Source organism: Rhinatrema bivittatum, chromosome 2 (assembly GCF_901001135.1).
Source record: "Rhinatrema bivittatum chromosome 2, aRhiBiv1.1, whole genome shotgun sequence".
In the NCBI taxonomy this organism is placed as follows: Eukaryota; Metazoa; Chordata; class Amphibia; order Gymnophiona; family Rhinatrematidae; genus Rhinatrema; species Rhinatrema bivittatum.
In genome coordinates this window covers 576,777,256-576,799,985 of record NC_042616.1, presented here as the reverse complement: position 1 = coordinate 576,799,985, position 22,730 = coordinate 576,777,256, and the positions used below count along the sequence as shown (strand labels likewise).

The window sequence follows — 22,730 nt, the reverse complement described above, 5'->3', positions numbered from 1 at the left end:
AAAGGAATACTTCAGACAATAGACTACAAGGACACAGTGAAGTTCCTAACAACTTCACCTCAAGCAGGTATCGTACAACAACAAGACAGTCGTATGGTAATGCCCTCTCATACAAGAGAAGCATTTTCCAACTGTCTCAATCTTTAACACGTTTTTACGAGACGCTTCCATCATCATTTCAGTGACTAATATTACTATTAAACAGCAGTTGGCACCGACATCTCTCCCATGTTAACCAAACAGCTTCACCAACTCATGTCCAGGAGACATCTTTGGATTCTCCTTCAATACAAACATCCCCATCATCATCAGTGGGATGTCTCTCAGATCTGCAAGACCACATACAGGAGCCGTTATTCCCCTCCTGAAGACCTTACATACCCAAAATTCCTAGAAAAATGGGTACCATTCTAAATCTAGAAGTCCAAAAAGAAACAGACCCTAGGGCAGAAATCCTAGGTCTTCTAAAGGTTTTTTGAAACTCAGGTGGAACCAACTTCTCTTCCACCACAAGATACCCTGCATTCAGTCTTACAAAATCCTGGGAGACCCCTCATACAATAGCGGCAGTTTCCAGGACAACAGACATAAATTTCGTATGAAGAAAACGTCACTATACACTCTACCACAATTGCCTCACGAAGCAATTGTAGTAGAATCGGCGATGCAAAAGTTCAAGAAAACAAAGTTACATACCACTTTCCCACCAGGGAAAGACAACAAATATTTAGATGAGTTTGGCAGAAAAAATATACCATAACTCGATGTTAACTGCACACGAATTATGCAACATCAGTTCTACATGGTACAATACCTCTATGAGTGCATGCAAGCTATGAAAGGTATACATTCCTCCGTTGCGGAACATATACCTCAGCCTCTTCATGATATGGAAGAGTGTTCTCGACACCCTCTTGAGGTCAATCTGCGAAGCACATGAAACATCATCCAGGGCATCTGCAACAGCCATTGCAGCCCGCAGATTAGCATGGTTACGTTCAAGTTCGATACGTGAAGACTTGCACGTGAATCTAACAAACCTCCCATGTACAGGAGATAACCTGTTCGGAGAGAAATTCCAGGACGCAGTAAGTAAATAAAAAGATGAGAAGCTCTAGCAGTGCAATCGCTAGCATCAAATCCTATTTACTCGACTAACACGTCGTTATGTGGGATCCACTCGCAGGCAACCATATGCCAGAAGACCCATACAGATCTTATCAATCTTTTCGTACGCAGTCATACCCTGCCTACCAGCGTCCTGCTCCACTAAACAATACCTCAAATCAACAAAGAGGTAAACCACGTAACCAGAGGCAGCAGGCACAACAGCCCGACTACTGCCAGCAAAAGCGACGTCATCTTTTTAGTATTCAGCCGCCACCACAACCATCAAGCTCCTCCAGGCAATGAATTCGTTCTTGCCTGAAGCCTGGGAAACAATAACATCATATCAATGGGTTCTGGAGATAGTACGTCAAGGTTACCAACTCCAATTTCTCACAAAACCCATATTGCCTCATCTTCCACTCTCAAGATTCACAATTCCATCCACAGTTGGGGAGGAAATTGCTTCACTTCGCAAACAACAAGCAATTCAAAAAATCCACCCACATCCCAATTTACCAGCTTTTTATTCCCAGTACTTCCTCATACCAAAGAAGTCTGGGGGCCTTCGCCCCAATACTAGACCTAAGAGAGTGAACAATTTCTCACCAAGGAGAAATTCAAAATGGTATCGTTGAAGTCAATTCTTCCTCTATTCAAACCATCGATCTGAAGGATGCTTACACGCACATTCCAATTCATCCTTCATCGTGGCGTTACCTGTGCTTTCGCTACAGACATCAACATTACCAGTACAAAGTTCTTCCTTTTGGGCTATCTGCTGCACCCAGGGTATTCACCAAATGCATGATAGTGGTGGTGGCTCATCTCAGGAAACAAGGTATAACCATCTTTCCATATTTGGACGATTGGCTCATAATAGCCTCAACTCCAAACATCTTACTGGATCACCTCCATCGGGTGATACACTGTTTGCAAGAAAATAAGGTTAGTGATCAACTTTCAGAAATCACAACCTACAACCAACTCAACAGTTGCAGTTCATAGGCGCATGCCTGGATACTACGTGCAACAGAGCATACCTTCCAGTCGACAGAATATCACATTTCCGTCAACTTCTACACACCTTGAAACATACTCAGAGGCCGTCAGCAAGGCAAGTCTTGGTAATTCTGGGCCACATGGCAGAGGCGAACTTCACAGTTCCCAACACCAGGTTACACATGAGACACCTACAATAGGGTCTAAAACGCCAATGGAAACAGCATTCACAACCATTGACGCAGAGGGTATCGCTGACCGCAGAATGAAAAAGGATATAGCATGGTGGCTCCTAGATTCCACCCTGTCCAAAGGAGCATTATTCAGCCCCCCATCTCACAATGCAGTCCTAACCACAGATGCGTCTCGCAAGGGATGGGGTGCTCATCTCGAGATTTACGAAAACCAAGGGTTATGGACACTCTCAGAACACAGTTTACAAATAAATCTATTGGAACTCAGAGCGATTTGCAACACATTGCGAGTCTTTCAAGACCACCTGAAGGGACGCAGGGTCATGATCTACACGGACAACCAAGTAGCGATGTTTTACATCAACGAACAAGGAAGGTCCGGTTCATGGTCCCTCTGCAAAGAGACCCTGACAATCTTCGAACACGCTCACAAGCATTACATACATCTACAAGCAACTTACCTACCGGGAGTTGCCAACACAAGAGCGGACAGACTAAGCCGCATCTTTCATCCCCACGAATGGACACTCATTACAGAAGTAGTCCACTACATATTTCTGCAGTGGGGACACCTTCCATAGATCTCTTTGCAACAGAGATGAATTCTCAAGTTCCCAAATTCTGCTCGATAAGACCAAGCCAATTCAGGATAGCTCAAGATGCCTTCCTCATTCCGTGGACGATAGGCCTTCTGTATGCCTTTTCTCCCATACCTATTATAACAAGAACAATTCAGAAGTGCATAGCGGACAAGGCTCAACTGATACTCATAGCCCATCATGGCCGAGGCAAACCATGGTACAGTTTCCTGCTTCGACTATCCATCAAGGATACAATTCTATTACCAAATCGTCAAGATCTTCTCAGCCAAGATCAAGGAACACGACTACACCCGCTACATTCATCTCTACACTAGACAGCTTGGAGATTGAAAGGCTCCTTCTGACGGAACAAGGAGTTTCTACTTCAGCACAATTCATTTGTTACAATCGAGGAAACTCTCAACCAGGAAAAATTATAGCTATAAATGGAAACGCTACTCTGCCTGGTGCACTTCCAACGGAATTGCTCATTGATTATCTTCATACACTATGTGTAGCTGGTCTAGCAACATCATCCATCAGAGTTCACCTCAGCGCAATAGGCGCCTATCATAGACCAATCAATGACATTCCTATATCCAATCACCCATTGCTGACTCGTTTCATGAAAGGGTTAATACACATTCATCCTCCGGTATCCAAACCTCCAGTTCCATGGAACCTCAACATAGTTCTGGAACAGCTCATGCTGTATCCCTTTGAACCCATGGACTCGGCACACATTAAGTACCTCACCTGGGAGTTGGTATTCCTGGTTACAGTAACATCAGCACGAAGAGTTAGTGAGTTAAAAGCTTTGGTCCATTATCCTCCATACTTGCAATTTCATCAACAGAAGGTAGTTCTACGGACTCACCCGTCCTTCCTACCCAAAGTAACTACCCCATTCCATCTCAGTCAGACAATGGAATTACCAACTTTTTTCCCTAAACCTCATGCGGACGATAGGGAAAAGCTACTGCACACACTGGATTGTAAGAGAGCTTTAACACAATACAAAGAAAGGACGAACTCGGACTTCCGTGTTTCTCAACTCTTTGTTTCCTACGACCCGAAGGCACCTGGATTACCAGTGGCTAAACGCACCATCTCCAGTTGGATACCGCAGTGCATCAAATTCTGCTATGACAAACAGAATTTACATTTACAGTCTACTCCTAACGCTCACCAAGTCAGAGCAGTAGCAATATCCTTAGCACACCTGAAGAATGTGCAATCCATAGACATTTGCAAGGCAGCTACATGGTCATCACTGCATACCTTCACATCTCATTACTGCCTTGACCAGCAAGCAACCTCGGATGCGAAGATAGGGCAAGCAATACTGCAATCTCTATCCTCCTTTCCACGGTGACTGCCACACTGTCACAGATCACGTCCAACCATATATGTCATAAATGACGTGATCGGGAGCTTTGGACTCCCATGACAGCATGGCTAATTCAGCCCTGCTATCGACGGGAAAAAGCAAGTTTGCTTACCGTAAACGATGTTTCCGTAGATAGCAGGATGAATTAGCCATGTTGACCCACCCTCCTCCCTGGCAGTCACCTAGTCTTCGACTACACTACAGCTTTATTACAGACTGAGGAGATTCCGTTACTTTCCTGCGTGGGAACACACGCGCAGCCGCAGAGAGCAAAGCTCTGTTCTCTGCTTTGACAAGCTCTGCCTCCCGGGCCTGATTGACAGATCCCATGACAGCATGGCTAATTCATCCTGCTATCTACGGAAACATCGTTTACGGTAAGCAAACTTGCTTTTTCTTGCATCAAGTTGTTACCAGTTGGAATAAGAATTTTTCCAGGTGATTACAGCTTCTTCATTCTCTATTTCTGTAGTCTTTACCTATGTATAAACAGTAATTTTTCTCTCAAATGGTGTTTTTTGGATTCACATTACCTAGCTTCCTTCTCTTTGAGAATGGCACATTTAGTTTACTCTAGATCATTTTGCCTTAAGTCTGACAAAGTGAGAGGCAGTGATTTTGTATGAAGTAGAGTTCTAAAGTTCTAGAACTGTCACTCATTGAATGTATATTCATAAATATGTTCAAGACCTTCTCCTGGTAAGTAATACTTTGTATCCTGTAATGCTAAATATAGAATTCATTGGAAGACACAAGAATTGAATTTCTGTAAACATCTTGTATATTTGAATCATATTTCGTTAATTTTTTTTTCTATAGTGGAAAGAGGCAAAACCTGAGGAACTTATGGATTCCAAATTAAGATGTGTATTTGACATGCCAGTTGATTTTGAGAAACTGGTAAGTAAATTATTTAAAATGTGTTCTGAAATCTTTTAAAACTATCTTGACTTGTCTGCCAGTGTCAGGAACTTCTTGTTTGCTTATTTCTTTTCCTCAATGTGTTGATTTAATAGTGTATCTTGCTCGATAAAACTTGGTATTTTTTCAATTTTGTCATGTCTAGAAAGAATTGTAATTGAACTTATGCTTTTTCATTGTCAAAACGCTGTTGGGTTATACTATTACTAATATTTTATTTATTTATTTATTTATAGATTCTTTTATACCGTGGTACGTATAGTTATACATCACCTCGGTGTACAGTGAAACAGTAAATTAGCAACAGGCTTTACATTTAACAGTATAAATATTAGAACATTTAACAGCGACAGGCTTTACAAAAATAACGGGTTTCAAAGGTAATATGCTACCTTCATTAAATATATTAACCATAAAATATTCATATTCAAGAATTATTCAAGAATTACGTAGGAGTAAATTAACTGTCAACGGCAAAATCCAAAGTCACATTGATGTCAATCAACAGAAATGAAATGAAAATGGGGGGGTAAGGATCAGTAGAAATACAAATGAAGAGAAGTAGAACCTAGAGAGGGTAAGTAAGAATGAGTGATAGCTGAATTTTAGGTTAGATATAAATCATGGAGTGAAGGCTTGTTCAAACAACCATGTTTTAAGGTTTTGTTTGAAGGTTTTGTGACAGGGTTCAAGACGCAGGTCCATACAGGTGATATTCAAATCCTGCTAATGGTAGAATGAGCAAAAGAAATACAGGTGCTGGGTAGATGTGATTCTCCAAATCTTGTGTTAAGTGATACCTTTAGTTATCCTAGAATTACACATTTTCAAAAGTTAAGTGAACGGGGCAAATCTATGTATGCTTAGACATAGGCAATGTATGTACAGTACACAAAACTGGGAACTGTTGTTTGAGCTGAAATTCAAACTGCATGGTGCCATATAGCCATAATAGAACAGCAAAAATCCAGTTTTAAAGGCTTGTCATTTGACTATTTGCTTTCCAAAACGTGTGCCCAAATTATAGTTCTCTAAACAATTGGTTACTGTCTCACATTACTGCAGCAAAATGGCTCTCTAGAGAAGCATCATCTTAGTTGGGGTTGGGTCTGACCATCGGGGTGTCTGCTTTAGTAATCAGATTTCCGTTTGCAGTGCACCTGCTTTAATTGCATTTATTCTATTTATGTTCCGGTAGTCTGATTTATCCATGTGTGTTTAGTTTTTCAGAGTGTATGTGCAATTTTGTATATCTTGTGCTGCTATAGATCTACAGTTATTTGTTGTGAAAAATGACAGCTTAGTTCAATAAATCAAAAAAAGTGGGTATCTCAAACTTTAGTACTAGAAAGGAGCCATTGAATCCCCAATGAATACAGTCACATAGAAACAAAGGGAATCTAAAACCAAAATTACAAAGAATGGTCATTCGTAACTCCAAAGAGATGTCAGCAACTCCCATGGGCCACGTGGTCAGTTCATTCATCCACCTTTGGAAGAGAGTAAGTCAGTTTTTCAAATTTTTCTTTTTATGGCTGCATATTAAAAATGTACTGAGTATCTTTTAGACAGTCTGTTCATGTACACATTAAACAGCAAGTCCAACATGGCTGATGTTTCGCAAACAATGCTTCTTCAGGAGCTATAGCTTATACACCTCATTATGATTGGAAACAAACTGTCTGCAAAATTCAAAGAAGAAAAGTTTCATATAGAACCAGAGTATCAAGAGTAAAATATACTTATCTGTGACCAGTTAATACCATTCATCATCAGGACAAAGGGTCTCAAATCATCAAGATGGAGAACTGTGGAAAAGACATCTTCCTTTTAATGCCATATAAACCATATCCAATGACACAGAAACATAGAAATAACGGCAGAAAAGGACCAAAGGTCCATCCAGTCTGCCCAGTAAGCCCATAAGAATCTAGCTGCACCATATAAGTCCCCCCGTCAAAGTCAGGGCCCTTGTTGGTTGCTGTTTGAGTCCAAGTCCCCATTTCTTCTTGCCATTGAAGCAGGGAACAATGTAGGAGTTGCATCAAGAATTTCAGGCATATTGGTTAAGGGTTGTAACAGCTGCATTAGCAAATTACCCCTATGCTTATTTGTTTCCCAGACTGCAAAATTCAATGTCCTTGATGGACGTGTCTTTGAATCCAATTCCCCTCTTCCTCTTTTCCCCCTGCCATTGAATCAGAAAGCAATGATGGAGTTAAATTAATTGTATGAGGGCTTATTGGTTAAGGGTAGTATCCGCCACACCAGCAAGTTACCCTCATGCACTCATTTCTTCATTTCCATCCTCTGGCCTTTAGGGATTCACAGTGTTTATCCCATGCCCCTTTGAAATCTTTCACTGTTTTTTCTTCACCAATCCCTCTGGAAGTGCATTCTGGGCATCCACCACCTCTCCATGAAGAAATATTTCCTGACAGTGGTTCTGAGTTGTCCTTCCTGGAGTTTCATTTCATGACCCCTAGTTCTACTGTTTTTTTTCCAACAGAAAAGGTTTGTTGATTGTGCATCATTAAAACCTTTCAGGTATCTGAAGGTCTGTATCATATCTCCCCTGTACCTCCTCTCCTCTAGGGTATACATATTTAGCTCCTTCAACCTCTCCTCCTAAGTCATTTGTTGGAGACCACCCACCATTTTGGTTGCCCTTCTCTGGATTGCCTCTAATTTGTCTCTGTCCCTTTTGAGATATGGTCTCCAGAACTGAACACAGTACTCCAGGTGAGTCCTCACCAAGGACCTGTACAAGGGGATTACCACCTCCATTTTCTTGCTAGTTATTCCTCTCTCTGCACCCCAGCATTCTTCTGGCTTTAGCTATCGCCTTGTCACATTGCTTCATCGTCTTCAGATCGTAGACACTATCACCCCAAGGTCCCTCTCTTGCTCCATGCACAACAGCCCTTCACCCCCATCACATACAGCTCTTTTGGATTACCACACTCCAGATGTATGACTGCACTTCTTGGCATTGAATCCCAGCTGCCATATCTTTGACCGCTGTTCAAGCTTCCTTAAATCACATCTCATTCTTTCCACTCCTTTCAGCGTGTTCACACTGTTGCAGATCTTAGTATCGTTCGCAAATATGCAAACTTTACCTTCTAACCCTTCTGCAATGACATGATTACATCAGTTGTACTGGTGGGGCTGTCTCCAGAAATGGCAATCAGCTGATTACGTACATCAGCAATAAGACAGATGTCCACCAGAATAGAGCTGCTTGATGAAAATGTTTTCAAACTATAAATCCAGCTTTGTTCTAAACGCAATACACTAATGTCCAGGTCACAACCCTGCCAGTCAGGAAGTAGCTTATTAATTAAACAGTAACATAGATCATCAAAAGTGTGTGTGCAAATTCATCACAATGTGTAACCAGTAGAGCATTTAAATGATGTACAGATAAACTGGAGCATGCTGTATTCTGGTTTTGATCATTCATTTAGGTTTGCCAACATAAGTCTTTTCACATGGACATTGAGCAATAGATAACTCCTGTCAGCAAGCAGGTGGTAACATGATTCAATAACACTGTAAAATTAGCTGAAGCTTCAAAAACAGATGATGTCCTCATCGACCCATGACAAATGCAACAGCTGCTACATGGTTAATGAGATCCACTCTTAATGTCCAAGTTTAGAGAAGGTCTCCAGGTGAAATCAGAGTGTACCAAAGAATCTGTCTACTGCCTCATGTATGTGCAAGGCGAGGGGGGATCCTTGAAAACATCATGTAATTGTAGAATCCATCAATTGATAATGGAGGCATGGACCTTTCGGGCATGTGGTGAAAATGTTAGAACACAGGTGAATCAGATTTCTGAGGGAGAAACAAGCCATTCGTGATTACTGACTTGCTCTTAAGTAGACTTTTTGAACACAGGATCTCGGATATCCTCTAGCAAGAAACTTCTCAATCATAGGTTTGGCTTGGAGTTGGAAATCCAAGATTGAGGAACACAATCTCCAAAATTGAAAAAATTGACTTACTGGCAGGCTTTCGTTCAAAAGCTGTGGTTGTGCACTAGTTTGAACTTGCTGTTTTTTTGATACAAAGATGTAGAGAAGCCCACCTTGATTTTGCAAATCCATATATATAAAAAAAAATCTGATGGTCCAGTATATCAGCCGTAAACTTCGGATGACAGTTCAAGGAATTCAGCCAAATCATGAAATCAAATGAGGATTTAGTTCCCCTCCAAAGTAAAAACACATCATCAATGAAATGTTTCCATATAAGTACCTGAGATTTATTTATTTATTTAAAACCTTTTCTATACCGATGTTAGTGTGTACATCACATCGGTTTACATCATAACAAAATGTTTAGAAAGTACATTTAACAAGGGAATAACATGGTAAGGGCAGGGTGCACTCATAGAAAAGCATAGAAAGAAAGACAGAGCAACTGGCGAGAGGTTCTAATATAGTAAATTGTATGTTATTATTTACATTATGTACAAGTGTGCATATAGTCACAGATTAACCTGTCATTGGATGCGCGTTTTCCCTTACCCCTTATTCAGAAAGGTGTGGAAAACGCGCGTCCAACCCGCCGAGCCTAATAGCTTCCTCAACATGCAAATGCATGTTGATGGCCCTATTAGGTATTCGTGCGCAATTCAGAAAGTAAAATGTGCAGCCAAGCTGCACATTTTACTTTCAGAAATTAGCGCCTACCCAAAGGTAGGCGCTAATTTCTTCTGGCACTGGGAAAGTGCACAGAAAAGCAGTAAAAACTGCTTTTCTGTGCACCCTCCGACTTAATATCATGGCGATATTAAGTTGCAGGTCCCGAAGAGTAAAAAAAGAATAAAAAAAAGAAAAAAAAATGTTGAAGTCGGCCGGTGGCTGTCGGGTCGAAAACCGGACGCTCAATTTTGCCGGCATCCGGTTTCTGATCATCCGTGGCTGTCAGCGGGCTCGAGAACTGACGCCGGCAAAATTGAGCGTTGGCTATCAAACCCGCTGACAGCCGCCGCTCCTTTTGCCCGTTTCTACCGTAGGGCCTCATTTGAATACTGTATCACGTGCACAGGCGAGTGGCCTGTGCGCGCGCCGGGAGAACGGGCGTTCGCCCGCTCTCCCACGGACTTTACTGAATCGGCCTGTTTATCTGCAGAATGATAGAGCACTGCTCCAGTTTATTTGTACATCATTTAAATACTCTGCTGGTTGCACATTGTGATGAATTTGCGCACATTTTTGGTGACCTACATTACTGTATAATTGATCAGCTGCTTCCCTGACTAGCAGGATGGTGACCAGGACTTGAATCTATTGCATTTAGAACACTGGATTATAGATTGAAAACAGTTTTACTAAGTGGGCTTAATTCTGACCTGGATCTGTGTGTGTTTAGATAGATATCTGTCTTATTGCTGACATATGTAATCAGATGTTATTTCAGGAGGCAGCCCCGCCAGCATGACTGATGTGGTTTGTAGGCATTGAAAGGAAGACGTCATTTCCTGTGGTTCTCTATCTTGCTGATTTGAGACGCTTTGTCCTGATGAATAGTATTGACTAGTCACAGATAATTATTTTATTTGATATACTGGTTCTATTATCGAAATGAAGTGTATTAAGCTATAGCTCCTGAAGAAGCATTGATTGTGAAACACTGGCCATGTTGGGCTTGCTGTTTAACGTGTGCATGAACGACTGTATCCTTAAAAGCAAATTCTTGAAAAACTGACTATTCTCTTCCAAAGTTGGATGAACGAACAGACCAGGTAGCCTGTGCATCGCAGGGTGCACTGACAAGCTTGCTGATACCTCTTGGGAGTTATGAATGACCATTCTTTGTAATTTTGCTTTGGATACCCTTTGTTTCTATGTGATTAGTGCATGTGCAAGTTTTTGATAAAGAGGAATGTGAAATCAATATTACTAAAGGAACAAGGGGTATTCAATCCTGAATGTTACCTCCATCTAGTGGTTTCCTTTCCCCCGTAGCAAAGGACTAATATCTCAGTCATCTACCTCTTACGTTCCTTGTAAAAATCATTTTTCAAAAAAAAAAATTCTGGTCATGCCTTCAGCAACTATAAAAAGTCTATACCCCCTTGAATATTTTTTTCACAGTTTGTCAGTGTACCATACTTGTGTGAATTAATTTTTTTTTTCCTTTTTAGCACTCCATATGCCACACATTTCTGGGAAAAACATGTTTATTGGGTGACTGTGTGTGTATTTATTTACATTCTATACACACACATTATATATGTATCAGAAAAACAACACTGAAATCCAACAGTTGGATACGTCTGCATTCCCCAAGTCAGTACTTGGAGGAAGCATCTTGGCAGCATTTACAGTGAGAGTCTGTGGGATAAGTCTCCACCAATCTTGCATACCTAAGTTTGTCAATATTGGTCCATTCTTCTTTACAGAAATCTTCAGGCTCTGTCAGGTTTTTAGGGAGCCTTGATGCACAGCAATCTGCATGTCAGATTTTCTGTTGGGCTGTGGTCAGGGCTTTGGGCCACTCTAGGACATTTACTTTTTTGTTTCTTAGCCACTTCATTATAGCTTTGTTTATGTGCTTCACATTGTCATGATGTAGTGGATGATCATCTGGGAACCAATGACCACCGGATGGTGTTTTTTAATATTAGGACGCAAGACATGAATGTTCATTCTAAGGTGAGGGTCCTAGACTTCAGGAAAACTAACTTTTTCTCAGTGTTGAAGAGTATCTCAAGGAGTTGTTAGCTGGATGGGAAAATCTAGGGGAAGGAGAAGAGCAGCAGGCAAATCTTTTTGTTAGGAATGTAAATAGAGAAGAGGAAAAAGACAGTTACGGTTTTCTAAAGAAGTAGCTGAAAAGGTAAGGGAGAAAAGGTTAGCACTGATAAGTTATGAGATGGCAGAAAGAGGAAGGCAGGTGACATATCTGGAAAAATTAAGCTGGAAAGTAATCAGGAATGCAAAACTTCAAATAGAAGAAAAGATAGCAAGTATGATGAATTGGGTGGACAAGACATTTTTTAAGATATGTTATAAGAAAGTGCAAAAGTGGCATTGTGAGACTCGTGAAGGGGAGGAATATGTAGAGGCTGATGAGGAAAAAGTAAAATTAACAAAAATTTCTGTTCGGTGTTCACTGTGGATGGACATGGAGTAGGACCACATAAAACAAACACAATAATCTCATTGATTTTCAGCACACTGTATTCACGAGGTGTTAATTGAACTTAAAGTAGATAAGACGATGGGGGCCGATGGATACTAAGGGAGCTTACAGATGTCCTGGCAGCTCTGCTGGCTGAACGTTTCAATGCTGCTTTAAAGTCTGGAGTAGTTCTGGAGGACTAGAAAAGGGCGGTTGTGGTTCCTATTCATAAAGTGAAAGTAAGAAGTAGACTGGGAAACTACAGGCCAGTTAGTCTGACCTCTGAGCAAACTAATGGAATTGCGGCTAAGGTGGGTAGTGCAATTTTTGGAACCAATAGATTGCAAGAGCTGAGGCAGTATGGTTTTACCTGAAGTAAATCATGTCAGATGAATCTAATCAATTTCTTTGATTGGATGACCAGAAAGTTGGATCAAGGGAGAGTGCTTAGATGTAGTGTACTCTGATTTTCCAGCAAGGCCTTTGACACATTTCTGCACAGAAGATTTAAAAATAAAATTGTGCGCCCTTGTATGAATCCTAGAGTGACTGACAGGGATAGAAACTGGCTGAGTGGGAGACGATGGGTATGGTTAAATGAAGATTTCTCTGAGGGGAGGGGGTTGTTACTAGCGGTATGCCTTGGGGATTAGTCCTTAGACTGGTTCTTTTCAACAATTTTGTGAGTGACATAACGGAAGGGTTGTTGGGAAAGGTTTGTCTTTTTGCTAATGATACCAAAATCTGAAACAGGGTGGACAAGCAGGAAGGAGTGGAAAACATGGAGGGATCTAGCAAAGCTCAAATGGTCTAAGGTTTGGCAGCTAAGATTTAATGCTAAATAATGCAGAGTAATGTATTTAGGATGCAAAAATCCAAGAAAAAATGTACCGTATTGCTGGTAAAATTCTAAGCACAAGGAAGAGCAGTATTATGGGGATAATTGTATCTGATGAGGTGACCAAATAGGTGGATAAAGAGACTATAAAAGCCAGAAAGAGGAATGTTCAGCAGAAAAAGGGAAGTGATGATGCCCCTGTATAGGTGCTGGTAATACTTTACTTAGATTACGCTATACAATTCCAGAGACTGCACCTTCAAAAGGATATAAACAAGATGGAGTCTGTCCAGAGGATGGATACTAAAATGGTCAGTGGTCTTTGTTCAAAGCATGTGGGGATAGACTTAAAGATCTAAAAATGTATACCCTAGCAGAGAGGTGAGATAGGGGAGATGTGATAGACATTCAAAAGAACACCGGGTGCCTGCGCACAGGGATGCCACACACCATCATCAGCAGGCTCCCTGAACTAACTGATGAGAAAGACAGAAAGAAAGAAGAAAAAAGGTGAAAGAATCCATCTGGAACTGAGAGGGGAGGAGCGGTGTGTGATCCTTAATTGGGAGACCCGCCCCCCTCTGATGTCAGTGAGGACTGTGACGGACGTTAAACGGTGCCATAACACCAGGCGTCGCGCGCTGAAGGGGCACGACAAAGGGGCACTCCCCTTTGTGCATCCCGTAGTGTTAGCCATTCCCCATGTTCTTTTATATCCCTTGTTAACAATCCCCATATTTAAATGTTTAATGTATTTGACAAAGGTAACGCATAAGTTCCTGCAAATTTGTTTTAAATGTAAACCGATGTGATATGCAAAATCGAACACCGGTATATAAAGTAAATAAATAAATAAATATCTCAAAGGTTTCCATGCACAGGAGATGAGCTTTTTTCAATGTAAAGGAGGCACTAGAATGAGGGGGTCATGCAATGACATTGAAAAGGGGTAGACTCAGGAGTAATCTTAGGAAATATTTCTTTACAGAGAAGGGTGGTGTATGTGTGGAACAGCTTTCCCAGTGGAAGTGGTGGAAACAAAAACAGTATCTGAATTCATGAAGGCATGGGATAAATACAGGGGATCTCTAAAGAAGTGATGAGAATTATAATGCTAAATTAATTGGATAGATGGGCAGACTGTATTGGCCATATGGTCTTTTTCTGCTATCATGTTTCTGTTTCTATGCTGAAAGACGAGCTTCCGTCTTAGTGTTAACTTTTGCAGTTTCTTGCAAGTTTACTGAAGGATTTTTAATACTTTTCTCCTTCTTATATTTTCTCTCTTCTATCCTGATGATGGCCCCAGTCCTTGCTGATGAGAAACATCCCTATAACATGATGCTGTTGCCATGCTTCACAGTAGTGATAGTGTCCTTTGGGTGACGTGCAATATTGGGTTTGCACCCAATGTAATGCTGCATGGAAGCCAAAACGTTCTATTTTTGTTTTGTCAGAGCATAAAACCTTTGCCATATGGCTACAGTATCCCTTGAGTATTCCTTTGCATATCTCAAACAGGATTCAAGGTGGACTCTCTTCAATAATAGCTTCTTTCTTACCATATAGGTCGGATTGGGATATTGTCAAATGCATGCTTATATCAAAGCAAAATCCTCTTCCTACCTAACCTTCAATAATGCAGCCATTTTAATATGAACCATCTTTATGGAACAACATTCCGGGGATATTAGATCAATACAAGATTTTAAAATATTTAGGGAAAGCCTAAGGGCTTCTTATTTATGAAGCGTTTTCAAGTGGAGCTTGAGATATATGTATTTTAACATGGTGTAATGATATATTTCTGTTCGTAGCTTTATTATGTTTATAATTGCATCTAATGTTCAAGAACTATTGTAATCTGCTTAGAATAACATTGTTAGAATAGACAATATAATCTTCATATTTGTGTTTTTTAGAATATCATCATAAAGCTGAGTTGTATTTACATGGACCATGTCACTCACATATCATATAATCATAGGTCTCAAATGGAGTCTGCATTTTTAATCATTTTTTATATATGCAGTGAATGAACAGTAAATGAAAAGCATACTTAGTATCTTTTCCAAAAACTTGCTTCAGTACTGTCCATTAAAAACCTCCAAACATCAGACTCTGCTGCAATGTTTCGAGTGAGCTGTTCATCGGGGTGTTGCGTGATTTGAGTATTATCTATACAACAGAAACAAAACTCATTTTATAAAAAGAGGAGCTCACATAAACATCTATTTCATCAAACCATCAGTTATATAATATGATTAGACAGTATAAATAAGGACACAAGACATGCCATACTGGGTGAGACCAAGGATCCAATAGCCCAGTATCCTGTTTCCACCAGTGGCAAATCCAAGGCATGTATCTCTGGCAAGTACCCCAGCATTAAATAGCTCCCATGCTACTAATGCTGGCAACAAGCAGTTACTATTTCCAGGAGCTTATCCAAATCATTTTTAAACCCAACTACACTAACTTCCCTTACCACATCTTCTGGCAATGAATTCCAGAGTTTAATTGTGCATTGCATGAAAAATAATTTTTTCCCATCGATAAGCAGGCTGAATTAGCCATGCTGTCTGCGACTTACCTCCGGGGTGGCTCGAGGCAGAATCTTCTCTCTATGTATACAGAGCTTTGCTCTGTAGGCCTGCACAATGGTTCCCATGCAATTGTCTGACTGCCTCAGTTCTGCTTTTTTCTTGCGCAGCTCATAGACGCAGATCTCCTCTTGCTTTCTCTTCTCAGTGCTCTATTCTCAGCTGGTGAACCTCCCAAAAGCACTTTTAAATGCTACCCATGGCTCCCAAGACCCCAGGCTTTCAAGTATTGCCAATGTGGCAAGGTTATGTTAGTCACCGATGGACATAACTATTGCTATCTGTGCCTAGGGCCTGACCATGACCAAACATCCTGCCTCGACTGTGGTAGGATGTCACCAAGAGCCAAGCATTAGCAGGCTGAAAAAATGGCCAGACTGCATGACAAGGGAGCCTCCTCTGGCTCTTATGCCACAGTGCATCATTCGACTCAGTCATCACTCGAACCCAAGTCGCAGAGACCAACTGCGCCGAAACGAGCGTTTGTTGGAGCCAACTATGAAAGGTCAGAGCCAGGTGGGGAAAACCCCCATAGAGCTCAGAGGAAAGGGTTTGGACAACCCACCCCTCCCCCCCAAAAAAACCTTAAAGCATTGTCAAAATCAACACTGAACAGCATCGAGAGTCGGATAGAATTGCGCCCTCTGATGCACAATGCTACAGCTTCCAAAAAATCACTGTCGATGCATGTGCAGCATGATGCAGTGTGATGCATGACGAACCAAAGAATGACACATCGACTCTCGAAGTATGCGTTGAAGGATAAATCACCCATGACAGAAAGATGACACAATCGATGCAGGCGTGTCACATGTCGACGCACTTGACGAATAAGAAGCATGCATTGCAGCACACAGTGAAGAAACAGAGGGGGGGCCTCACAGACAATGGCGTCTGGACCCGCAAGTGGTCCTTCACGCCACAGGAGCTTATGCCTTCTGACGCCTCTGATATCAAAATTATATCACAGGTCTCTGAAGGCTGCTCTTTTGTCTTCCATGAGAAGTGTCTACAGAAGCCTATCGCGGTTTCCTACAGAAGCAGAAGCAACCTCAGTTTCAGGAAATGAAGGTTTTGCCACAAAGATCGAAGTCAGCACAGCAGAGGCCCAGACTCCTCAGTTCTTCTAGTGGTGTTGCCCTCCTCCAAAGCAAGGAGGGAATGGGAAAACATCTCCACCTCCACAAAAAAGGAAATACTCCCCTCCCAGGCCAGGGTTAGGGGGACCTGCCTCACAAGCCATGTCCCAGATATAAGGCATTTTGTGAACTGTTTTACTTCCTGCTACTGGCCACCACCCTTGGCCACCTTCTAGTCCCTCTGAGGAGGCCTTATCACCACCTTCACTCCCTTCTCAACAGGAGCATGCAGGAGACTGTCATCGCTATTTAGATCCAACAAACTCTCCGGACCAGAAAGGGAGCCACATGACTCCTCTCCAACTTCACCGGGTCCATCAACAGGAATAGGCATCAGACACTCCTGAAGGGCCACCTGAGCCATCCTCACCTCCAGAGGACCTATCTTACTCGAAATTCATTGAGAAGGTGGGCTCTCTTTTAAAGATAAAAATCAGAAAGTTGCCGGATCCAAAATCAGAGGTCTATGATATACAGAAGATCTATCAATGTCCTGTCAGAACAAACTGCACTTCCATTTCATGCAGTCCTTGATGCAAGTAATGGACTAATTGTGGGAATTTCCATTCTCAGGCTCCACCACTTCACGGAAGATTACACTTGAAGTTTTGGATGCATAGATCTTTGCACTAGGGGTCAGTACATTTACCCTCATGCATCAGTTGTGGTCGAGTCGGCCATGAAAAAAAAGGCAAAGACACTTACATTCTAATACACCGCCAGGTAAAGACAAGTACCTGGATGACTTCGGTAAAAAAGTTTTCCAGGTGGCGATGTTGAATGCAAAGATTCACAGCATCAATTTCTATATTACCCAGTATTTATATGAATACCTGCAGAATTTAAAGCTGAAGGAGTGTTCAACAACGGATGTCCCTGTTGCAGACCAGGTGGTAGCTGACATAGAGGAGACATGCACTGCCCTCCATAACATGTAAATTTTTTCTATGCATATTCATTGTGGAGATCCTGAAAACCTGCCTGGCTGGGTGGTCCCCAGGACTGGGTTGGGAACCACTGGTCTGTGCCATCTGCTATGCACAATTTATGAAGCCGTCAAAACATCTAGAACAGTGGCTCTCAACCTTTTTTCTGTCATGACACACCTGATAGGTGATGCTCACATGTAGTAACGCATTGCACACTGCATTTAACAGCTATACTTAAAAAAATAAAAAAATTCTTGTTATTTATTGAAAAATGATGCAGGAAAAAGAAAAATATTCTTTAATTTCAATAACTGCTTACAAACTATTACATGTTTTTTTACAAACATTTTAATCTTTGTTAAATCTAGGACTGATATGCATAATGAAACATACAGTTTTTCGATTGACACACCACACTCCTTTATTTATTTATTTAAATTCTTTTTTATACCGAAGTTGATGGCACAAGTCATATCGCATCGGTTTACATAGAACGAAAGGTAAAACGAAAGTTTACATCGAACGAGATTTAGATGGATAACATTGAACAGCAGGATTATCTAAGGAGTAAACAGGTGGAGAGGGGGGGGAAAGTAAAACGAAGAAAGGAGGAGGTACTAACTGGGAATTAGTAGTGCAGAACTTGGAATATATCAACAATAATATAATATACATAAAACACTGGTAGTGACTGCAGGGTAGCCTAGCATAATATTGGTACAGTAGGGTTGGTATTCGTCAAATCAACAAAACACATATCAACAGTATACAAATCGACAATGTACAATAGACACGGAGGCGTCTAACGATAGCAAGACATAGGATGGTGAGGTAACCATTGATCTTTCAGGGGATCGGGTTGGTTATGAAGAGATTGAGACTCGACAGCTGATTTGTGGTGTTAGAGGAAGGCTCGGGTGAACAGCCAGGTCTTGAGTTTTTTTTTGAAGGTTAGTGGGCAGCTTTCCTGGCGGAGGTTGGGGGGCATGTCATTCCAGAGGGAAGGACCCACTAAGGAGAAGGCCCGTTTGTTACTGGAGGAGTGCATGGTGGATTTGATGGGGTGTGTGTGTGTGGAGGGTTTGTTTATAGGCCTCTCTAATTGGTCTATTTGAGGTTGTTTTTAAACTCTTTTAACTATTTTTATATGAGAGAAAATGACACTGAACAAACTGCCAATTGCAAAGGCTTCTTAATACAATAAAAAAAAAATTTATTCTTTTAATTTGTTACATACTATATTAATGTCTGTGTTATAAAACTGTATAGGCTACAACTGGCCTATACAGGAAGCAAAGTATCTAACATATAAATGGCAAAAAATTACTATAAGACACCTTATTAATATACTCACATTACAATAAGCACACGCCTCAGTCAAAGTACAGCTTTGCTTGACTACTTCTCCTTTCCAACTGTTTTATAGGATTTCTATTATGCATTGCAAGCTAGAAATTTGATTGCTCTAATCAGCTCATTATTGCTCCATACCTACATTCCAGGTCACATTTTCCTTATCATGCCAACTGTCAACATGGCCTAGTTTCTGTTCCCCTTATCAGTGACTTGCACGCACGTCCTGACTTCACAGATTTATTTTCGTACCCAGAAGCATAGCCTCACTTTATTTCCTGTTATTCACTTTCTCAATTCAGACTTTGAATTGCTGAAACTGTAAGATCTTTTGTGCAACTTGTGCAAGTTGCCCACTGGGTTCAGACCAAGGTTTCTGACCCAAGGTTTTTCGGCCATCAGCAGATTCACAAATCCTCCCTGAGACAGGACTTGTCCCTGTCTCACCTCCATCATTGTGAGACTATGTTGAGCCGTTCTTCGGTATCTGCAAACCTTTGTACATCACTTTTCTACTTCCCACTTACCTGCACTCACTTTCCACTTTCCCTCTATTATCTTATCAGTATGTGACATAGAATGATGTGTATGGAACAATCTTAAAGCAACTACTCTATCACTGTTTCTATTGTCACATTATCATAATTAGTTTCAATACTTGTAGGTGCCATTACAGCATAATTCATTTCATTATGAGCAGGGGCCATGACAGCGTAATGAGATTCATGATGAGTAATATTATTCGTTATTCTGGGAATTATGCATCTTTGGAATGTTTGGATTAAATTCGGAATACATTGCATAAAGCAACACACAGCTACAAGGCTCACAATAATTATTATTGCGTATTGGCAAAGGCTCCTAATCCACCCTACCGGGAATATTGACCACAAACTATCCCATACATTTAGTCCAGTATCAATTTGTATACTTTCAGCAAAGGTTTTCAACTTTTCTATCTGTTGGTCAATAGCCATAGAGTTGTCGGTAAGGTTAAAACAACACATATCAGGCATAACTTCACAACCATAACGGTGTTGCAATAAGAGAAAATCAATGGCTCCTCGGTTATTAATAATAGCATTACGAAGAGCAGTCTGTTCTTGATTTAATAATGCAATAGCGTGCAAGGTGGTATTGATAGATTTAGCTAAATTACAAGCTAGCTTTGTCACTTGGTTATCAGCATTCATTGCCATTGCGGGTACACCAACTAAAGTAATTGCTAAGGCCATAGTCTCGTGTCTATTTAATAATGACACATTTCCATCACACGAAGGTGTGAGGGAAGTCAAATCTCGAGTCCTACGAGATTTGTATAATTGTTTCATCTTGCTAGGTTTGCTTGGCAAGATAGGCACCATCTACTTAGGCAACAGGTACAATCACTGACATTAGCTGGAATATAATTAAAATGTTGTGGTGCCACAGGTAAAAAACCATCCAAGCGGTAAAATTATATGGGCCCAATTATAGCTGATGTTTGTGGGGTTGTTACAGGGCCATTGCCCTTTTGGCAACTTACGGCATTGGTCTTTACAGTTCACAATATGTGCACAAGTGTTATTTTCTAGATTTGCGACATACGGAGTATAAAAGCTCTAAAGCATCTGGAGGCAGATTTTTTGTAACCTTTCCCCAATTTATGGATGATTCATAAGTCCATTTTCCCCATAAACCGGTAATTGAGTATCATTGTGAATATCGTTTGGATCCTTACAAACCGGAATGAGACATGAGCCCAACATAGTATGTAAGTCTGAACTTATCATTAAACAAAAAAGAAGTAACATGTGTAATGTTTGCTAAACGCAACCACAAATTATGTTTAAACCTGTCATCTAATGATTCATTGTCAAGGTAGAGGAGATTCTAGGAGTACTTCCACCACCACAGCAAAACGCAGGCAAGAATACACTGGGAAGTCTCGGTTATTCATGTTTTCCAGATGATGGGGGCGATAGGTACGAATATCCGACAAATGTACCCAGGTGGAGTGTTCAGACAATTTAGCAGCAGTATGGCTTAGTCCGTAATGGTGAATGGTCCGACGTAATTGGATCCTTCCAAGTTTTATGCGTGTGATTCTTCCGCAAAACTTGATCACCTATTGAGAACACAGAAGATAGAGTCAGTTTTTGGCGCTAATCTCGAGTTGGTTTGGACTAAATCAGTAGCCATTGCTACTATTGGCTGAATCTTACTCCAATACTCCGCTTGGAGTATCAGTGGCTTTTGCTTGTATGGGGTTCATAATTCTCCCTGTCTGTAATTGGAAGGCGTAATTTTATGAAGTATACCTGGGGTATTTCGTATATTCATCAAGGCCAATGGTAATATATCCAGCCAGGTATATAATTTTTGTTGTTTTGGTTTTATTTAGAGCTGTTAATACACTCTCAGTTTCGTTTTTAGGATTCCGTTATAACGTTCTACTAAGCCATTTGATGTAGGCTTATAAACCTGACACTCTGCGGTGATTATATTGCAATATCCTGCAATTCTCGCATTATTTGATTGTTAAATGTGTGCCATTATCTGACACAAGTCTAATGGGACATCCATGTGAAGGTAATATATTGCGAAGGAAAGTATCGACTACTAACATGGGCTGTTTCTTTAGTACACGGGAATGCTTCAATCCAATGTGAAAAGCCGTCCACCCATACCAATACAATACCGTTTTCCTTTACTGGTTCAATCATAATCAGTGTAGTCAATATGCCACTCCAAACCTGGCCCCTGAGGAATAGGTAGGCTACCAGGGCTCACAGCAGGTCCTCGGCGAGCTAAATGAGTGGAACAAACTAGACAGTTTATGAATTATCTGCACAGCCAGAGCGTACAAATTCTGATTCCAATGGTTATTCTGTACTCCTGCTAGTAACGCTGTAGCAGACAAATGCAAGGTGCTGTGCCAGGCAGCAAAGTATCTTAAAACTTCCGAGGTTTGTGACACAAAGTTTACCATTAGGATGTAACCATGTTTTTCCTCTTTGGTAGCATCCAAGCGATTTCCACTTTTCTAATTCCTCACCGCTCGGGTTGTTCATGAAATATATCACTACTCATTGGGTAAGGAGTGTGAGTCAATTCTGAACTAAAACGGGTCTGCATAATCATTAAATTTACGGATAGTACCTCGGAGGCTGCTTTATCTGCTAAATCATTACCTTTTGCCTCAAAATCTGTATGTTCTGTATGGGCGGGTGTCCATACGATAGCAGTTTCAGTACCTATGCCTTCCCTTTTAGACAATATTTTCAATATTTGTTTCCAATCTTTAATATGTTGTAGAGGTTGACCTGTAGCAGTAATCATCCTCTTCTTTTCCATTTTAGTAAATGATATTGTAAGGAGCTAACCAACATATGAACTGTCAGTATATATAGTACAGTGTTCCTTTAGCCCCTGTTGACTTAGAGCAGCTATCACTGCTAAGAGTTCGGCTTCCTGTGCAGTCACACCCTTCTCTGTCTGATATTGTATTTTCGTAATTATTTCTAGCTCGGGTGTTACGTTTAGGTGCTGCA

General features: G+C 40.9%; 1 protein-coding gene across 1 annotated transcript in view; it reads left to right on the top strand.

Moving 5' to 3' along the window:
* The window catches only part of VAPA (VAMP associated protein A), a 325,391-nt gene that overhangs the window by 206,026 nt on the left and 96,635 nt on the right, over window positions 1-22,730 (top strand). The window contains exon 4 of the mRNA XM_029590985.1: window positions 5,094-5,174. Within this exon, the coding sequence (XP_029446845.1) occupies window positions 5,094-5,174 (81 nt within the window). The remainder of the gene's footprint in view (window positions 1-5,093; window positions 5,175-22,730) is intronic.